General features: G+C 54.5%; 1 protein-coding gene across 2 annotated transcripts in view; it reads right to left on the reverse strand.

Moving 5' to 3' along the window:
- Positions 1 to 5,182: 5,182 nt before the first annotated feature.
- The window catches only part of ASIC2 (acid sensing ion channel subunit 2), a gene marked incomplete at its 5' end in the record, with an annotated part of 981,828 nt that continues 973,202 nt past the window's right edge, over positions 5,183 to 13,808 (reverse strand). For both annotated transcript variants that reach the window (XM_080825772.1, XM_080825771.1), the window contains 4 exons: positions 5,183 to 6,140; positions 7,921 to 7,989; positions 9,189 to 9,268; positions 12,553 to 12,644. In XM_080825772.1, the coding sequence (XP_080681898.1) occupies positions 6,039 to 6,140; positions 7,921 to 7,989; positions 9,189 to 9,268; positions 12,553 to 12,644 (343 nt within the window). In that variant the 3' untranslated portion in view covers positions 5,183 to 6,038. The remainder of the gene's footprint in view (positions 6,141 to 7,920; positions 7,990 to 9,188; positions 9,269 to 12,552; positions 12,645 to 13,808) is intronic.

Genomic DNA, 13,808 nt, shown 5'->3' on the forward strand with positions numbered 1-13,808 from the left:
TCACGTCCATTTTCAAGGGCTGTTTTGGTGGTGGTGGTGGTGACGGTGTTCTGTGTTTTAAAGAAGAACCATTACCTTCCTGCTCAGAAATGAATGAGATGTCAACAGTGGTGGGTGTGTGTGTGTCCGGGGCTCAACAGAAGCCGGGGACCACAAGGCATGCATTTCCTGCACGTACACAGTTGGGCCGGCGGCCACGTTTCAAGAACCAGGCCACGGGGAGGTTTGCCAAGCGACGCCGCCGTTGCTTTCTATGTATGCAGGTCTCCTCGGCCCTCGAAATCATCGCATGCATAAAATGATTTTTATGAAATCACATCTCAAGGTTCTCTGTTCATATTCATTTTCTGCTCGCTCATTCATTTTGCCATCTGTGGGAGCTCATTAGCACACAAGCTGCAGCAGGTGCCGAAGGTTTAAAAAAAATTATGGGAGGAAAAACTTGAAATTGATCAAATCCTATCTAGCTTTCTTTTTTCCCTCCTGTAAATTGAAAAATGACAGCCATTATGTCATTTTAGGAGAAGAAATGTTGGTTGCTCTTTGTGGCGTGGTGGTCCTTTTATGGAGAGGTTGGCACTTTCTGGACCAGGGAGACTTTGCCTCGCCTCAGGGCACCCCTGGAGGATCACAGATGGGCTCCGGGGCGGGGGAGGGGGTGGTCCGCAACCCTCCTGAAGTAAGATGCAAAATTGCATGTATATCTCTGTGACCATGTGCATTTTTTTCTTTCCCCTGGGGAGAGAGCTCATGGCTTTCACGTTATTTTGAATCCAAACAAGATGAACAATCAGTGTTTTACAGGAAAAAAAAAGAAAAGAAGAAAAGAGAGAAGGTATTTACCCTAGCTCATTTAATCCTCATAATTACCCCCCAAACCCAGCATCATTAAATACTTGCTGGGATGCCTGACCCCCATTCTCGGCTTACACTCAAAGACCGTTAGAGCTGGGGCACACCAAAGGCTTATCTGTTTGTTTTCCAACCCCTCTTCTTCTAAAGAGGGGGAATCCGAGGCCCAGAGAAGCTAAGTACATTGGCCAGTGTTAAATGGTCCGTTGTGGCAGAAATGGACTGGAAAGCCAATCCTTTGACTCTCTGTCCAAAGCCTTTTTCACTGTTGCTTCCCTCTTGCAAAGCCGGTGAGCACAGATTTCCACAAATGTTACATTGCATTAGTAAGAGTCTCTCCTCCTCCCATCTGTCCTCAGGCTGGGTTGGTTCCCACTGACCTGTTTTCTTGGTCCCCAGGGACTTTGTGGCCCCCAATGCACCCAACCTATTAGCCCTTGGAATATTCAAATGCATGCACAAAATGATTCCATGTGCCAGGAGTCTCAAATGAATGGGGAGAGAATCATTTGCTAAATAAATCAACCCTCGGCTGGGAAGTATCTGCACAGACACTTGGAGAGCAGGGGAAGGAGCTGAAGGGCTTCAGCCTTGACCCGCCCCTCATCCTTGGCACCTGCCTGTGCCTAAGTGGTCATTTTGGACGTTTTCTCCTTTCCCTTCTTTGCTAGGGTTCCCTGGACCTGCACGGTGGCGTCCCTTCTCTAGCGCTCCCCACCCCACAAGCCTGGCCTCTGCTGCGCTCTCGTTCCCTGAACTTGGGTTCATCTTTGTAGTCACCTGTTTACTTGTCAGCATCCCTGCTCAGATAATAAATTCCTTGGGGGCAAGTACCGAGTGCATAATGGACAGCCAATCAATGGGAGTTGAAATAAATAGTGATCTTGTGTCCTTCCTCTGTCTCCCCTTCCCCGCTAGGCCGGAAAGCTTGTTAGGCAGTGCTGGGTTGCCCTGGTTGTGAGTGGATCAGGGCTGGTAGCTTCCGTGGCCTCCGGGAGCCGCCACCTCTATTCTATAACGGGCAACTCCTTCACTGGTGTTTTCTGGGGGTCCTCACCTCTGCTCCGAGGTTAATTCACGGAATCAAATTAAAATCTCTGAGCTTGTGGAGGAAGAGGTCTCAGGTTTCTCCTTGGGCCTCTAGGCTCAGGCAGGCTGAGCTGAGCGTCCCCTGAGCAAACACAGGAGCCGCCCAGATCACACTCCTGGTTGGTGTCTGCCCCTGAACTTCCTCCTTCCCAGCTCCCCGAGAACCTCTCTCCAGAGCCCCTCTGTGAACCTTTCTGGCTAGGTGTGTTTGTGATAAAGACTCTTACAAAAATAGCTTCGTGCTGGAAAGAGGAAAAGAAAATCACTCTGGTTTCTCTCCGCCAAAAACAACAAAGCAACAGTGTGCAAAGAGCCAGCCCCGTCCTTGGCGTGGCTGCTCACGGAAATGTTTCTTCCTTTTGCTGCCCCTCGCGGTGGCAAGCCCCACGGATTCTCTTTCTGAGGTGATGTGCCGTTATTTGATTGATCGATCCATCTGGTTCTTTGAGATGACTGATAATTTGACCTGTGGTTTGGGCCTGTGACTGCTCCGCACTCCTGGTCTTCCTGACATCTTTGGTGGGGTGGGGGGGTCCCTGTAGAAAACATGACACGTCCCCAAGTCTCCTCTGTCTACCAAACGTCTCCACGTCTTCACTAAGGAAATGATTGCACCCATGGCTACTTGTTTGAAATGAGAAGATAAAACACCTCAACACTCCCAAGCATTCAGGCATACAACTCTGTCTTTGGCGAACAACTGGTTAGTAGCGATCTATTAGTGGGATCTAACAACTGGTTACTAGGCTATTACTAATGACTGGTTAGTAGGCTATTAATTGGCTCTCTTGAATCTCCAATCTTTTCCCCTTTGAACAGGTTAAGTCTGTAGAACTGCTCCAAGATGAACAAAACCAGAATCTCCAAATCGGAAGGGGCGTGTACATAGGTGAGGCCCGAAGCAATCCCAGCCTTCTAGAATATTCTGTGCTCCATCACAAATTGATCTGAAGTCTCTTTCTTTCTTTCTTTCCTTTTTTTTTTTTTTGAAAAGTAAGCCCAAAATCCAATGAAGCAGTTCACATTGTATCTTAAGACATAAATTTTCAAAACATTTATGAAACTGTTAAACTGGAACAAGACAGAAGCCTCCCGTAGATTCCCAAATCACTGAATAGACATTTCATTTGTTCCTGTCCCCGATGGGAGCGGTCTGAGGACACTCACTGTTCCTCTGCGTCTGACAGTTTGGGCACTGGAAAGACATTTTCCAGCCCGATGCAGTGATGCGTGTGTTTGTTTAAGGAGAGGGACTTCCGCGCCCTGGGAAAGTCTGGAAAAAATGATCACTTTCAGTTCATCTTGCTTTGTGCATTTTGGTGGGTCTAGAGATGGAATTATGAGCCTGGGAGCTTGGGCGTGTAGCTTTGGCTAGGCCATTAACCCACTGTGTGATGCTAAGCAAGTCCCTCCCCTCCCCTCCTCTGTTGGGTCTCTTCATTTAGAAAATGAGGGCAGTAGGCTACATGGTCCAAAGGGCCTTTGGTAGGTAGACTAATGCCTCCCACAGATAGCCACGTCCTAATCCCTGGAGGCTGTGAACACCCTATGAGACTTTGACATTTGTGATTAAGTTAGTGACCTCGAGATGGGGACATTATCACAGGTTATCAGGAGGTCCTGGTCTAATCATAGGAGTCCCTCAAAAGTGGAGGAGGGAGGCAGGAGAGGGTCTGGGAGAGGGAGAGGCGACCCAGGAAGTCACGGCTATGTGACGTAAGGACTCCACCCACCATTGCTGGGTTGGTCGAAGGAAGAAGAGGCCAACAGCCACGGAATGTTGGCGGCCTCTAGCAGCTGGAAAAGGTGAGGAAATGGTTTCTCTTCTAGAGCCTCCAGAAGGAGCATAGCCCTACTGACAGAAATTGTAGCCCGGTGACATCCGTGCCAGCCTTGTGACCTCCAGAACTCAAAGGCAACACAGTTGCATTTTAAACCACTACATCTGCTGTAATTTGTTACAGCCGCAGTAGAAGGACAAAAACAGGGTGCCTTCCAGCAGCCTTGCACTCGGTCCCTAAGGATTAAAGTCAGGCTTTGCCGACAGCCTCGGGCAAGCCCAGCTGAGAGGGTGCTCGGGAGGAGGGATCTCAGGGATGCCGTGTCCCAGCCGCCCCCTGGCCACCACCTGGGCCTGGGTGTGGCTGCTTTGACGTGTCCCCCTGAGCAGGGACAGCAGTGCTATCATGAGCTTCGAGTATGAAGGGGCCCCCCGAGATCATGTGAGAAGACACAGGTACGCTATTAATTCCACCTTCAAATTGAGCGAGCTGAGTCCAGAGAGAAGCACGTGGCCATCGTCACACAGCTACCGTGGGAAGGCCCTGGGGACAGTATTCCTAATTCCTGGTGCCAGGCTCGTTTCAGCTGGTGGCTGGGGAAATACCAGTCTTCTTGTGTGAACAGATTGGGAGGGGAGAGAGGGGGCGGAGGACAGAGGGGGTTTGAGATCAACAGAGAGATCGGGAGGCAGAGCTGGGGCCAGAGCCCCGAACTTCTGGTCCAGCCATTGCTTTCTGTGCACCTGTGTGTGAAAAAGAAGGCACACACCCCACAAAGCCTTTCTGCAGGGAGTTGGGGGCAGCCCCTGAATGGGGGAAGTGGGGAATCAGCGTGATGCCATGAGGACAAGGATTCTGCCCAGACAGGAAGCCCCCTTTGGTGGGAGGGGCTTGAAAGGGCACCCCGTTTCCCCATGAGGCACCTATCCCCATCTTTCCCCCTTGACCATCCCCTCAGCCGTTGTGCAGAGCCAAGCAGAAAGCCAGTGTGACCTCTGATGGGGGGTGAGGAGGTGGAGTACAGAGACAGGGTCCGGAAAGGCTGCCGTGTGGGACAGCCGGATTTCACCGACAGGATCAGAGGCGATGGGACAGAGGATGCAGGAGCAGAGGGGTGGGAAGGCTTCCTTCATGGTTTTTAGGTTTAGGCATCGTTCTCTGCCTCCCCTTCTTCAAGCCACACATCTATCGTCAGCAACAGTGTCGTTCAGACCACAAGCTGTGATGTGTTAATAGTCATGAAATTATTTACAAGGCTGGAGTCAATAGTTTTTAAAGATTTAGAACAGACTAGAAGTGCATACCCTCAAGACGCTTTGTAACAGTAGGCACGGGTGCAGGAAACATGACATGCATGCAATCTATGGGCTCTGACCTGGCCGGCCTGGCCCTTTTGAAAGGCTTTGAGGGGGGAGAGAGACCTGAGTATGGGGACAAGGCAGCACTGACTCAGCTGTTTCCACAAGACCAGCTTTAATATGACCGTGACTGGAAGCACGAATAAATAAACGCCAGAGAAAATGGAAAAACTAAATCAAACCAAACCTCAGAACATCAAAACCCAAATTCAGAAAGTAAAAACCAAACAAAACAGATCTCCGACAGACAAACAAAACAAGCCCCCCGAAGAAGAAACAGAATCGGACTGTACAAGCTAGGTCACGGGGACAGCAGAATGACGTGGGTCCCATGGATGAGTGCTGGAGTCGCCCAGGCCACCCTGCCTCCACCAGGCGCTGGGACGGGGGTGGGGGGGTGGGAGGCCCTGGTCAGCCCAGGGGCCAGCTCGGGGGAGGGCTGGGGTTTGAGGGCAGGTTCAGAACCTTCACAAAGTACACAAGGACCGGACGTGGTTGAGAGTTCTGCGCTTTCCCTCTCGACTGTGCAGCTGCGACCCCAACGTGGCCACGGGGTGGTGACTTCGGGGCTAGAACCTGGTCCCGCTGGGTGGCCGCAGAGTGGCCGCCGGGGAGCACGTGGAGGAGAGTCAGGTAGAGAGACAGACGTGGAGGTGGCGCCGTGAGCGGTCTCAGCATGCAGGTGCTTTGTACATCTGGCAGTGAGATGTGATGGCAGGTGGGTTCTCGGACAGTTCCGGAGCGTGACTCATTTCTCCTAAGAGGGACGCACGGCGGGGCCCGAGGACACGTCGCGTCAGACGTGGCCGCAGCGAGGTTTTGGCAGAGAGTTTGCTATGTGTGCATAGGGGGCTCTTCTTTCTGTCACCAGGGGCCATCCCACCTGCGCCTGCTGTCCCCTGTCCTGGGTCTTGGGCCTCCAGGTCTGTTTGGGGGTTGCCGGGCGGTCCGAGGGCTGTCAGCAGGCAATCTCCTCCAAAGTCCCCAGGGCCGTCTGCAGGGGCACATTCACAGTGTGGCTGATGGTTTCAGAGTGGTTTGGCATCGTGTCGCAAGTGCTCTGGAGGGAAGGGGACAGCGGGGGTTGATACTCATTCTGCAAAATGGTATCACAATGCCACTGGCAGCCCAGCCAAGGCCCTGGGAGCTGAGGGCCCCCTGCTGGTGGGCTCTCCCGGGGCTCTCTCTGCTGCTCCTGCCCCAGGCATCTCAGGGGCTGCTGTGCTGTTGTGGGGCACGAGACCGGCAGGGCGGGGGTCTTCAGAGTCCTCACCATTGCCCACCTAGGTGTCCCCAGGGTGGGGAGAGGGCTCCCTGGTGATGGGGCTCAGCGGCTGGTTTGAACTTCTCTTTTAGACATACCCCTAAGGTACGGCCCAAAGCTACCTCTGAGGGCTCTCTAGCTTTGAGGCAGGAGGAATCCTGGGGGAGGGTCCCCCTTGAGGCCTTCCTGGGGTGGGGGAGATAGAGCCTCTGGGACTCTAGGCTTGGGGCAGGGGGTTCCACTGGCGGAGGCCAAGGAAGTGGGGAAGCCTCCAAAAGCCAGAAATGGAGTAGTCACGGCTCCCCAGTGGACCTTTAGGGTTCAGCTGGCCCCAAGAAGAAAGCAGTCTCAGCAGGGCGGGGCTGGGAGGGCCTCGAGTCTTCCCAGTGACTCCCAGGCTGCAGAGGGCTAGAGGCGGGGAGGAATGGGAGCAGACATTGCCTAGGAGGCTGTGCCAAGAATGTGGGGGAGACTTGGTGAGGATAGGGCTGGGGGAGGGGGAGGCGGCAGAGGGAGGCTGTGACTCTGTGACATTCTGAGGGCCAAAGAGGGAAGGTGGGGAGGGGGAGGGAACCTCCACTGGCCGATCACTTCCTACAAAGGAGACACTGTTGTGGGCTTTAGAGGCAGGGGCTGCTCAATCCCAATGACTTCCTGAGGTTCCTGTGGGTCTGCAGATGCTCAGGCAGGCAGCTGGGAAACAGGGACCTGAGCCTGGGCCCCTTTCGCCTGCCCTCCCCTCCACAGACGCCATCTTCGGGTCACCAGAGCTGCAGGGGCCCGAGGGAACCAAGGCAGAGATTTTCAGCCTGGGAGGTGGCTGGAGAACCAGCGACTGGAACAGAAATGGGGGCCTGTCTGGGGGGAGGGGCTGGCCTCAGCTGGGATTTGCTGACTTCGGGCTAGAGGGGAGGGCTGGGAGGGCGGCCGCCTAGTGGGTGTCCCAGGCACGAGCCAGGAGCAGGCTGAGTTTGGGAAGGAGAGGGGACAGCCCTGAGAGGTGCCGCCTCTGTGACTGCTCCAGGGTAGGCAGGCAGAGTGGGCCGTGGTCAGGGGGTTCTGCGCCCAGCTCTGCCACTCACCAGCCGGTGGACCTGGGGCTTCTGAGCCTCAAGGGCGTCAAACACACAGCGCCCAATGCGTCCCTGGCACCCAGTAGTTGGCAGTGTTGATGGGAATCACGGCTGCTCCCCACCTCGCGGGGTCCCGAGCTCCCTGTCCCCTTCAAAGGGAGTCGAGTGCCAGTGACGTCCCTACTTGCATTTTGCTACCCCGAGGAATAAGGGCGCAGAGTTTCCCTGCATCTCCCAAGGCATGAGATGAGAGCAGTAGCCCTCTGGGTCCGGGACAAGCCCGACTGGGCCAGGCAGGACCTCCCCTTGCGAGCATCTCCGGGATCGGGGCACCCAGTGCTCGCCACCAAGCCCCGGGGCTCAGTGGAGGGGTCCTCCGACAAGCCAAGTTAAAGTGTGCAGTGAGGTGTGTCCCTCCTGCCGCCCTGGCCCTAACCTCTGGTCTTGTAAGGCCCACAGAGGCTGGGGGACCGGGCAACCAACAGCATGGGCGCTGCCCTTACCACGTTCTCATCGTGGCTCCCTTCGTCCTCTTCTTTGCCAAGCAAGTCTAAGAGCTTCTCTTTGATCAGCTGCAAGAGAATTGGGACGGGGTTGGTCAGGCTGGGGGATGGGGGAGAGAAGGCAGAGGGACCTCCCTGGGCTGGGTGAAGTATTAGTGCAGGAGCCAGAGCCTGCAAGAGGTCACAGGAGGGCCCCATCCGGCATCAGGACTGTCTTTTCTTGGGGACCAGGTGGGGGTGTGCATGAGCAGCCCAGGAGCCTGTTTCTGAGGCTGGGCCTAGGGGATGAAGTCTGACAGCCCCACTGGTTTATAAGATCAGGGCACCCATGAGTCCATAACATTTGATTCTTAGCGATAAAGGGTAGACATTCCACGTCTTCCCTGGTATGATGTAATTTCCATCACTTTATACAGCAAAAGCTTTTATTTCACAAAAATTAATAAACAAAGCAGAGTAAGATCTGGCCTTGGGACCTGATTTGGGTTTGGGGAATAAGGTCACCATGCTGGGAGGTAGAGTGTGGCACTCCCGAGGACCCTGGTCTCAGAGGTCCTCCACTTCCCCACAGGGGTTCCCATTTGGCCTTGGCCAAGGACAGCCCTCTGCAGGCTCCTTTGCCATACAAAACTCAGGTGGTCCTGGGGACGCTAAAGGGTCTTCTTGCTTGCTCAGGCTTGATGGACTCCGCCAGGAAATGGCCCTTCTCTAAACCTGCCTGCACCAGACCCACACTATTCAGGTGATGGGCCAGCCGGAGGGCAGGTGTGTGTGTGTGTGTGTTGTGTGGCTGTAGCGTGTATGTGTGAGTGGTATGTGTATAGTGTGCATGTGTGTTTGTGGGTGATGTACGTAAGTGTGGCAGAAGTGTGTGTGCATGGGGGGCATGTGTATGCGTGTGCTGTGAGTGTGTGGGCTCAGACACACACATGTATGAAGCCGCAACAGCTGGCCTTGTGTGGGAGGGGCTCAGAGCTGGCCTGAGGTTTGGCTCTTCTCCTTCTCAACCTTCCTCTCCCTCCCTTTGAGTGTGGACAGCCCACAGCTCTTCCAGCTCCCTGAGAATAGGAGCCAGCTTCCATCTCTCTTGGAACCACCCCTCCTCCCTGCCTAGGACTTGGTGATAGACAATCTCCATGGACAGGGAGAAGAAAGCAGGCTCTGGGTGGAGAGAGGCCATCCTCTCCCCTGCGCTTTGGTTCTGAACATCCGGGCAGGACAAGGGTCCCAGCATATGGTCACTTCCCCACGAGCAGCCCCAATCTTACCTCATAAATATAATCAAAGAGCTCTAGTATTGTAAGGATACTAGCACCAATAAACAATCCCATCTGACCACCAATATCACCTGGAGAGAGAGAAAAGATCAAAGATTTTGGCTTTAGTCACAGCACTTCTAGGAAGGGGTGAGACGAACTCAGAAACCAGACCTTTGGAACGGTTCCCCTTCCATGGCGAGCCTGGCCTGGGGACAGATCAGGCCTTGGATAACTCCCTCTCTCACTGCACAGCACCCAGTGGTGATGGGAATGAACTTGAGGGCTTACTGGAGGGCCTGGAGTAGACCTCACAGGCTAACAGGCTTATTCACGTACCTTCAGAATCACACGGAGAGGGCCCTTCTTTGGCTCTGGGCTCGGAAGAGAGATAAGAAGTGTGTGGTCCTTGCCTGGGGTCAGGGCAGTCTAGCCCAAGTCTCATGGGTTGGGTGCCATGGCTGGGGGTTTTCGGAATAATGACCCAAGAGACCCCTTTCCCTCACCCATCATGACAAGGCCTCCAGGACCAACTCAGGACACCTCTCACCCTTGGGATAAGGTCACAGGAAGCATCCCCTCACTTTCCCACCTGAGGGTAAATGTTCAATCTGGTCTTTTTCTAGAGTAGGAGTTCTTGCTGTGGGGTTCACAGTCTCTCTTGACTGACCAAAGTCTTCCTTGACTGGTCTCCGGGTCTTCTCCCTCCTGAGACACCTGTACTCAGTGTAGATGTCTGGACCTACCCTGGGTCTATAAAATCAGACTCTCTGGGGCTTGGGTCTGGAAGTTAGGATTTTTTAAGTTCCCAGGGCTCTCTCGCACCCACCAGGGCTTGAGAACAACTCCCCTGTGGGGGTTGTGGATGGTCGGAGACCCTTTGAAACCGAATACGAGATGTTACCTGTGTGTATCTAAGTGTTTGTAGGGGGAGGGTCCCTATCTGAGAAGCTGTTCTCAGATTCGCCACGGGGTTCTGGTCCCCCCAAAGCCCAAATGCTTTGCTCTGGAGGCAGTGTGGTAGAGCAAAGGGCTCGGAGGGTCTGAGTTTGGAGAATGGCCACTGGCTTGCCGCGTGGTTTTGGAAACCCTGACCTTCTCGGTAGCTTTGCCTTCAAAGGACATTTGGTGGGGAGGGGAGAGACCACTGTGAGGTCCTGGTACCTGGAAACTCTGTGACTCTCAGCTGCTGGGCTAAGCAGGGAGAGTGCTGGGAAAGGAGGGTGTTGCCAGGATGGGTGCCCAGTCTTCCTGGAGACCACAGGCTCTTGGTCTGAGAACATTCTGTTGGCTCCATCTGCCCTCTCCATCCCTGACTATGGCAGGGCAGGCCGACAACCACAGTCCCATGTGAGCAGGCAGAGAGGGCGAGGAGGGGGCTCCTCCCGGTGGGGCTTGGAGCTGAGATCCCAACGATTCCCTTCTCTCCTCTCCCCCTGCTCTCTCTCTCATGCCCTGGCGAGTGTGTACTTAACCCATGTACCTGTCAGGTGTGAGGTACGTGTTTGCATGTGCATGCAGTGTGACCGAGCGTGGGGTATGCATCAGGGCACTCTGCGTGAGCACGTCTGGCTGTCCATGGCTTTAGGCAGGTGGCTCTTTAGGTCTAGGGAAGGGACGCTGAGAGGTCCCAGTGTGTGTGAGTGTGGCGTTGTGGAGGTGGGCATCGCACATGTGAGTGTGCGGAAGCGGCGGGAGCGTGTATGGACAGGTGTATGTGACTGAGTCTGCCGTCACGTAGTGCGTCTGTGCAGATGTGTCTCTGCTGTGCGTGGCTTTGGAGTGGGGTGTGCCCTGTGTGGCCCGAGGGCATGTGCAGGGTGCCTGGGGTGGGGAGGGTGGGCTGCACGGTGCTGAGGGAAGGGCCTGATGGCTGAGGGTCTGCGAGCGGCAAGCTCCCATCACAGGCAGTACAGATGGCAGCGTGATCTTCTCAGCAGGCTATTCTGGGCGGGAACAAGATGCTGGGAACATGCTTGTCCTTGTAGCTGATGCAGAGAGAAGCCATGCTTTCTGACAGATCCAGAACTCAGACACTCCTCAGTGGGCATGTATGTATGTGTGTGTGTGAGAGAGAGCAGTGAGCCTGTGTTGGGGAGGGGAGGGAAGAGCCTTGTCTTGAGTTCTCCTTAGGAAATGAAGGTGACAAGGTGACAGAGGTAGGGAGAGGGGGTCTACATCCCCAGAGCATGACCTCTACCTTGAGCCCAAGGTGCTAGTCTCTTGGCTCAGTCCCTTTTGGACACAACAGTGTCTGAGACCCAAGTGGCAGCCACCTTAACTCAGCTGGGTCCCTACTGTGGCCAAAGTCCCCAGTCTCCTGGGAGAGGTGCAGAGATCCTCTGACGGCAGCTGAAGCAGCTGGGCCCTGGGCGCAGGGCATAGTGACTGTCCAGGTACCAGAAACCACTCTTTATGGACAATCTGTGGGCTGGTGCTCTCTCCCAGCTAACCATCACAACAAACTCATCAAGTACTTTTATTAGACCCATTTTACAGATGAAGGACCTGGTGTTCAGTGAGGAGAGGCCACGTGCCCTCATTCTCGTAGCTGGAATGCAGCGGTCTGACTCTGTGCCTGTCTGCTTCCCTCTACACCTGCCGTCCCCCTCCGCCAGGATCCCGCTCACAGATCCAAGTGCAGCTAATTCACTTTGTAGGGACAGCATCATGTCCTTTCTTAAGAGTGAGTAGGAGTCAGGAGAAGGGCCCCAGGGGCAGATCTTTTCACTGGCCACCTTCGGGAGTCTTGTGGGTTTTGTCCTGGGCGGGGCAGGATTGAAATGAACGTCCCGCATCCCTTACGTGTTCACGTGGCCAGGGTTGCGGGTGTGACGGTGTGTGGGGCTGGCAGTCAGGTCTGTAGACATCTGGGGATGTGTGGCCCTTCTTTTGTGTTTGACAAAAGACTCTCAGTCCACGGGGAACATCTGGCCTCCAGGTTGCGATGCTGCTTTCCAGGCTGGGCTCCAACTGGGGTCCTCACTGCCTGGGGACTGCCCACAGTGCAGCCTTCCCTCCATTGGACCACTCCCTCTCCCCGCTGTGGCCCTGAGGCTCATTCCAACCTTGGGAAGGAAGACCACGGAATCCAACAGAGCAGCGCTGGAAAGGCCCTGAGAGGCCTTTTTGCTCACTTGCCTTGTTGTGTTAATGGGGAAACTGAGGTCTACACTGGGGCATGAACTGGGACGAACGCGCCCACCACACTGGAGTCCCTCCCATTCTGGGACATAGAGAGTAATCAGAACACGGAAAGGCGAGACTCTTCCAAAAGTGTATCTATCTACCCGCTTGCCTGCCTACCCCGCTGCCCATCCTGCTCCCCACACCCCGCCATGACCTGTGGAAATTTGTGCAATGGACACTGACTTACCAAGTAAGGCAGCGACTTCATATGCCTTCTTCTGTTCAATTGTCTCGTAATTGAGAGCTTCAAAAAATATATCCAGAACAAGGATGTTCTCTCTGCAGAGGGAATATTCAGGACCATACATGGTGAGGACCCTCGGGGGCCACACAGCCCACCTGACACGGCTTTCCCCTTGACAGCGGGTGAGGCTGAGCCCACAAAAATGCAACAAATGGCCCAAAGTCAGAGCTGGGTGGTGACAGAGCTGACCTGGAACCAAGAGTCCTGACCCCCAGTCCAGTGCTCTTTACAGACCAGAGGCACGTATCAGCTCTGCCCCTCTGTCCTTCAGCTGTCCCTTTTTGTGTCCTCTCCATGAGTCCTGCCTGGTGTCCAGGTCTCTGGGCCCCCAAAGTGTCTGCCTGGCTCCTCACCCCTAGGGCAGCTCAGTACATTCTGGACAAGCTCTTCACTCTTTGGTCTTGCTTCAGCCCGCTGCCCTCCTGGTTACCCCGTAACCACTCCTGAAAGCCTCCCCAACCCAAGTTCCTACTTGGATTTTTTTTTTTTAAGATTTATTTATTTATTTTAGAGAGAGAGAGAAGGAGCAGGAGGGACAGAAGGAGAGGGAGAGTGAGAATCTCAAGCCGACTCCCACACTGAGTGTGGAACATGATGCGGGGCTCGATCTCACAACCCTGAGATCCCGACCTGAGCCGAAACCCAGAGTCGGATGCTTAACCAACCGTGCCACCTAGGCGTCTTCCTACTTGGATTTATAACAAGCTTCTCCTAGTGGGAGCCCCTGACTCTAGCACTACCAAGTCAGCTGCCAGGGTCAAGGAGGAATTTTAGGGAGCAAATCTAGATCTGGCTGGGGGTTCCCTTTTGCTCCTGTAAGCAGGTGTGTTAACAAGACACATCTTGGCAGGAAAAGTCATCGCTGGTGGCAGAACGTCTGCTCAATAGCGGGCCATCTCCTTCATTGCTGGTCACAACAGCTTTGGTGCCCCTTGTTCTCAACTTGCTGAGCCAAAGCTGCCCCAGGCTGGGCTTTGGCAGTGGTGTTGGCAGGAGGGAGTGGCTGGTGAAAGAGATGCAAATCCCCTTTCCCCTGCAGGGCTCCCGGAGGCACCACTCAAAGTAAGGGCCACCATCCCCTGCCTGGGTGATGGCATCTGCCTCCTACCAGGCTCCCGCCCTTTGTTCTGGCTTCCCTTCGGTCCTGTACACCTGCCGCCTGAGGAATCTTCCTAAAACTGCTAAACGAAGTCACATTG

The sequence above is a fragment of the Martes martes genome (genome assembly GCF_963455335.1).
Source record: "Martes martes genome assembly, chromosome: 16".
NCBI classification, from domain to species: domain Eukaryota; kingdom Metazoa; phylum Chordata; class Mammalia; order Carnivora; family Mustelidae; genus Martes; species Martes martes.